Here is a 6,701-nt window from a genome sequence, read left to right on the forward strand (position 1 = left end):
GGTAGCTACAAGGGGGTCTACCAAATCTATCAATTCGGTATGCATTGTAGAATGGTCTCTGTCCATGATATCTTGGAGGGTGTTGTTGCCTCAAGGGTTGATCATATCCTCTTGGCTCCATCCATCTTTGATTACTTAGACCGTGATGCATATTCCTGTTATAGCTTCCATTCCTTTATTTCAACAAAATTAGAACCAATCTCAAAGCACGAGGGGTGAGAATTCATAGTAGTTATCAGAAATAAGAAGGGAAAACAAAAACAAATAAGCAAGTAAAAGAAAAATATTTACAATAACCAATAATAAGGCACACGTTTGCAATTTTCTGGCAACGGCGCCATTTTGAAGAACTGAAGATTGATGGTTTAGAAGTTATAATAAATTCTCGTTGCAAGTATAGTTTCTAAACCAAGCAATCAACCTTTCTTACAAACGTTTTGGTTGTCACAAGTAACAAATCCAATAAAATTTATAAACCAAAGTATTCAAACCTCGGGTCGTCTTCTCAAGGAATTGCAGGGAGGTTTGTTTTATTATTGGTTATGGAAAACAATGTTTTGGGTTTTGAAAAGGGTTTTGAGCAAGAAAAATGGTTTACAGAAATTAATAAATTAATAACGAAGAAACCTCTTGGCAAGGTATGAAAACTGGAAGTCCTATCCTAGTTATCCTTATCAATGGTGATGAGAATTATATTTTTGCTCCCACTAAGTCAACCTCTAACTATGAAGGTCAATTAAGTGGACAAATTAAATTAACACCTAAAGTCCTAGTCAACTCCTTAAGGAAAGACCAGAGTTATAAAACTCTAAGTTAATCAGCAAAGATAATAATTATCAATCATGATGAGTTTGATAACTCAAGAGTTACCAATTAATCAACCAAAGTCAATAGTAAATAATCTAAATTATAAATAGGGAGAAGCAATCATGAGTCTGGAATACCTCAAATTATATTTAATTAAGATGTCAATTCTAACATGGAAAAGTTCATAAGCCAATTGGGCAACATAAATCAAATACAAATAAAAGCTTCAGAGTAAACAAAAGTAGAAGAGAAACATAAATTATTGAACCTGGTACGAAGAAACAATCCTAATGACTAAAAGAAATCCTAATCCTAAAACTTAAGAGAGAGGAGAGAGCCTCTCTCTCTCTCTCTAAAAACTACATCTAAATTATAAAAAGTGAATAACTGGAGATCTCTTGAATGAATGGATTCCCCCACTTCATAACCTCTAATCTGTGCCTCTTGGACTTGGATCTGGGCCAAAAAGGGCTTCAGAAACCGCTGTGAGTGTTTTTTGTAATTTCTGGTGCATGGCGTCTGTCACGCGTTCGTGTGGGTCACGCAGTCGCGTCATCTGGAGTTTTCCTTGTCACACGTTTGCTTCAATCATGCGTCCACGTCATCTGTGTTCTGCTTAAGGCGCGCGGCCGCATCAGTCACGCGTTTGCGTCGCTCCCTTTTCGCGCTGGGCATGCGGCCGCGTCGTCCACGCGTTCATGTCGCTGCCAGTTTCTTCGAAAACTCCATTTTGTGCTTTCCTTCAACTTTTGTATGTTTCCTTTCCATCCTTTAAGTCATTCCTGCCTTAGAAGCTCTACAACTACTCAACACACAAATCACGGCATCGAATGGTAATAAAGGGTAATTAAAATAATTATTTTTAAAGCACAGGAAACATGTATTTCACATATATCACATAATAAGGAAGGAAAAGTAAAATCATGCAATTTACATGAATAAGTAGGTGAAGGATTGAATAAATCACTTAAATTGAGCACAATATATATCATAAAATATGGGTTTATCACACATCTATTTGACAAATCTCTTCGATCGAAAATATTTTCGATCAACACCCATAAAACAGCTAAACAACTTCATTGCCAAGTACCCTACCATCAAGCACGCTCCGAACACCACCACTTGAACCAGCGCCAAAGGCAAGGATTTTTACCCACTCGTACACTCCTTCCACGTTTTGTGTGCCATTTCGAAAGGGGTCTACGGTTGAGGCAGGAGGAATGATTGGGGGTTCGGTGCATCCAATGAATTGAAACGAGTTAGGGGAAGCTCTATGTCATTGGGATTCAGAGAGGTTGAGGATTATATGGTTGGAGGGGGAGGGAGTAGAGGGTCGGTGATACCGTTTTCTGCCATTATGAGAGTACGATTTGAAGGTTTGGCAAAAACTCTAAAACACCCAAAAAATTATAAATCGCTAAGTCTTCTCCATGTTGTAGGTCCTTCACCACTTGCTTCAACTCCACCAGTGCCTCTTCCTTCTTCTTCGCCTCTGCCTCATTCTCGCACCTTGCTAAGTTCAGCAGATCCTCAAGCCTCTTTGTTTTTTGCTCTGATAGTTTTTTCCTATCGAAGTTGCGGCGGAACTGGATCCAACGTCGTCGTCGTGACGTTGGTGGTAATAATGAAAAATATAAAAAAGTTTGTCTTTAGGCTATTTTAATTTTTTTAATATTTTGTCAATCGCGTAAAAAGATATAAAAAATCATTTAAAATAAAATGACCAAATTAAAAAGATATTTTTAATCTTTTAAATAGACTTGCAAAAAATTATATTGATATTTATAACTTTTTAAAATATATCTCTAAATATGTAATATATTTTTTAAATTAAAATATTCTTAAATATAAAGTATCATTCTTTTTTCAAAAATTATTTTATCAAAAATTAATTATTTTCATAGACAAAATAATAATTTCTTCTTAAAAAATAAGCATGGTGAGGATATCAAATAATTCTACCACAAGTCCACAACATTATATTCAATGAAAGTAATAAACAAAGAAATAACAAAGGTCCTGTAGCATAATGAACCTTTGTACAATAATTATTTTGCAACTATAATCTCTAGTTGTAGAAATTTTTTGACAAAATTTAAAATATGCCAAGTATCTCATAATTATCTTTAGTGTATAGTTTTAATTTGACAAAATTTTAAAATATGTCAAGTATCTCACAATTTATAAATATCAATATAATTTTTTTTGCAAGTCTATTTAAAGATTAAAAAAAATTATCTTTTTAATTTTGTAATTTTCTTTTAAATAAAATTTTATATCATTTACATGATTTACAAAATATCAATAATGAATTAAAAATAGTCCAAAAATCAATTTATTATTATTTTTATATATACTTTCTAAATAACTTTTTAGATTACCCAAAAAAAGAATTAAATACATGCATTATTTGTTATTTATTCCATAAATGTATATTTTGTCAAACTAAAATTAATTTTGAAAAATAAAAATATTATTTCTTTTGTTTTTAGTTCATTTTTTGTGAGTCAAAATAGTAATTCACTTTACGATTTACATCATATTTTTTTTGTTGAATGATTTTACATCATATTGTCAGTAATTCAGTTTGTTTATTTTAATTTTATTTTGACCCAAAAATATTCTTATGCTATTTTAAAACTATCAGGATAATTAGACATAAATAAATGGGATATTATAAGGTCTGATAGTTTTCGAAAGAGGAACGAACCCAAAATCCAAGTACCCAACAGCCTAAAAGAATAGTTATCTTTCCCCAACTTTAGTGAAACAAGATGCCAATGACCATTGAATCATCCACCAGTTGTCCACGTCTATGTGGTCCCTTTCTCTCTCTTTTATTTTTTTGTTTTGAAATTGAAAGTTCCTCCTTTTATTTTTTTGAAATTGAAAGTTCTGTTTTTGTATTAAAGCTTAGTTTGATAAAAAATTTTAAAGAGAAATTTATATTTTTTAAAAATACAAATATCTCATTTTATATTTGGTAAATTATAAAATTTATGTATCTGTGTTTATAATTTTTAAAAGTTTGGATACTTTTAAAAACACTTAAATTTTTTTTAAATTAATTTATGCTTATCAAAATTAGAATATCTAATATAACTCTATACATCAATTATTTAAATTTAATTTTTAGATTAATGTTTATTATAATATTTTTAAATTTTAAAAGTTAATTTAAGTACTAAACGCGTTTGTTATTGCTTATGTTTATTAAAAGACATTTTTAATTTAATTTATCAAACATAGATGCTAAATCTTTTAAAAGTTAGTTTTTATAAACTATTTTTCAACAGTAAAAAAAGTATTTGTACTTTTTCAAAGCATAAGCACCTCATTTTATTTTTGCCAAATCAAAAAACTCATATGTTTGTGTTTGCAACTTTTAAAAGTTAAAGTCTAAAGATACTTTTAAAGCATCTAAAGAAAAGCTTTTTAAAATTAGCTTGTGCTTATCAAAATTAAAAAGTCTAATATAACTTTGTACGTTAATTAATTTTTAAATTTAATTCTTACATTAATGTTTATTACAATATTTTTAAATTTTAAAAAATATTTTATTAATTTTTTTTATTGTTACTTATACTTATTAAAAATTATTTTTAATTTAATTTACTAAATACAAATATTATAATTTTTAAAAATTATTTTTGAAAAGTAAAAATTTTACTAAACAAACTAAGCCTAAATGTTACAGTAGCGAAGCTGATCAATATACTCAAAATTAAGCATCCTACAACATTTAAATCCTAAATAGTTTTCTTTTTCTTGAATATCAAAAGTATATAACAACATTGATAGTTCACTTAAAAATAAATAAATTAAAAAAATAAATGACTAAAGAGTGCAGATATGAGAGAAGAGCAATGCTAGGGGTCAGCAATTTTTGTGATTGTTAGCCATCAACTAACCATCAATGATGATTTGATGGTGTGAGATTGGTGTGAGATTTCATCCAATGACTCACCTTTTTCTGTTGGTTACATGCGGGCCAAAATTCAACAAAACTGCTGGTCCCTAAACTTTTCTTTTAATACGAATTATGAAAGAATATATAACTCTATATATACCACTTGCATCGTGTGAAGGAAATCCATAAGATCACTTCACAGTCAATGAAATAATAAGTTAAAGAAGGAAGAATCTTTTAATATGAATATATTATTGATATCAAGAAAACTAATATGTTAATGACATATTTGAATAGTACTAGTGTCTCTGTGTATATATAATCCCAATATATATGAGTGCAAGAAATATAACTGATAATAAGAATAAGCACAGAGAAAAAAAATTGAAGGCATTTTGCTGCCCAAGTATATATGATGATGTGCACATACATAATTGAAATATTTATATATTTATAATCCGTTCTAGGTTGATAACTTGAAAACAGGTTTCTTTCCAGATTCAGGTTTCTTCATGAAATGTCCTAAAACTTTGGCATAGCGACGTACCAACTTGTTGAACTTGAGGCCACTGAGATTGTTGTTATTCTCCTTCTGTGGCACCACAACAAGCTGAAGCTGCTTCTCTTCCTCGTTGAAGTGCTCTCCTAGCGAGTTCCTTCCTTTGTTATTATTGCTTCCTCCTTCGCCATTGCACTTGTTTCTTGATGAGTTTTTCTCTTCAACTATGTTGATCAGCTGCTTCAAGCTTTTGTGTTCACTGTTATTGTTATTATCACTCTTCTTCGGTGACACTACAGGCTTGAATTTCTCATCATCATCATCATCATTGTTGAATTGCACCACCACTGGTAAGTTAAGCTTCCGCGTTCTTCTCGACATGCTGAGATCGTAGTGGCGCTTCATCGCTGGGGACTGAACTTCCATCCGGGAAACTTAAATTGAAGCCTAGAATTGAAGCATGGGTTGTTAATTACATATCTAATAGAAAATTTAATGGAGAACACTCTTGAAGAAGAAAGCTGAAAGGGGATGAAAAAAATGGTTAGTTTCTTAAAGAGCAAACCAGATGTGGGGGGGTTAGTGTGTAGGGCTTTCAAAAAGGTAAAATGTCTGTTTTCTTGGTTGTCCACCTGTGAGAATTGAAAGATTAACCCTCCAATGCCCAAGCAGCTCAAGAAAAGGAAGTGTTGGGAAATTGGTACCAAACTCTTGGGAATTCAGTACAAATGGGCCAATGAAGAGCCTAAAAGAGATCACTTTTACTTGGCCCAAAGTCCAAACCTAACTCTGGAGTCTGGTCGAAATAATAAATTAATTCGAGTTGGACAAATAGTTAATTTAGTTGTTCGTTTAAAAAATTGTCAGAATTGTCAATGAATTGTAACTCAAATGATATTTATCTCTTTTCTATGCTTAAAAATTTTGGGTTTGAACTTCACTTAATGTAATGACAAAATAAAAAATAATTGTTGAAAATTGAAATCTCACACTTTATGTACCTTAAAAAATTTAAATAAATAAATAATCTAGTTTTTCAATAAATAATTTTGGATTTAAAAATTCTAAAAACAATAAAGCCTTTGAAAGGGGACTTCTACTAGCTTCTTAATTAGGGGTACAGGCTAATTCTGTTCATCCATGCTAAGAAGGTTGGTGGGTTTGTTGCTTTCATGTTATAGTGGGAGCTAAAGACACTTCAATCTACGTCCACATCATTAATTTCTACCTAATCATGTTATATTTTCCTCGAGCACGTGGTAATGCGGACGGCTTAGGAAGAAACTAGAATTGGAAATACATAATTGCTAATTAATGTACATTACATCACCTCACATATTAATAAGGGTATTTGCATAGTGATAGTCCGATATAGTCCGATATATCCTGTTATGGATAGGTGATTTGATAGTTTTATACGTAGCACAGTTGATAAAATTTAGAAAGTTTTAATATCAATAAATTTAATAAAATTAGAACATA

The 6,701-nt window shown here is 30.8% G+C and overlaps 1 protein-coding gene across 1 annotated transcript; it reads right to left on the reverse strand.

Moving 5' to 3' along the window:
* Positions 1 to 4,988: 4,988 nt before the first annotated feature.
* On the reverse strand, positions 4,989 to 5,848 carry LOC130942032 (uncharacterized). Its single transcript, XM_057870707.1, has one exon. The coding sequence runs from the start codon at positions 5,643 to 5,645 to the stop codon at positions 5,184 to 5,186; it is 462 nt and encodes a 153-aa protein (XP_057726690.1). The 5' UTR covers positions 5,646 to 5,848; the 3' UTR covers positions 4,989 to 5,183.
* Between the last annotated feature and the right edge of the window lie 853 nt (positions 5,849 to 6,701).

The sequence above is a fragment of the Arachis stenosperma genome, chromosome 7, assembly GCF_014773155.1.
Source record: "Arachis stenosperma cultivar V10309 chromosome 7, arast.V10309.gnm1.PFL2, whole genome shotgun sequence".
NCBI classification, from domain to species: domain Eukaryota; kingdom Viridiplantae; phylum Streptophyta; class Magnoliopsida; order Fabales; family Fabaceae; genus Arachis; species Arachis stenosperma.

Bases quoted from the DNA above. Each gene is read 5' to 3' on its own strand.
- LOC130942032 (XM_057870707.1), bottom strand. From the start codon at position 5,645: ATGGAAGTTCAGTCCCCAGCGATGAAGCGCCACTACGATCTCAGCATG.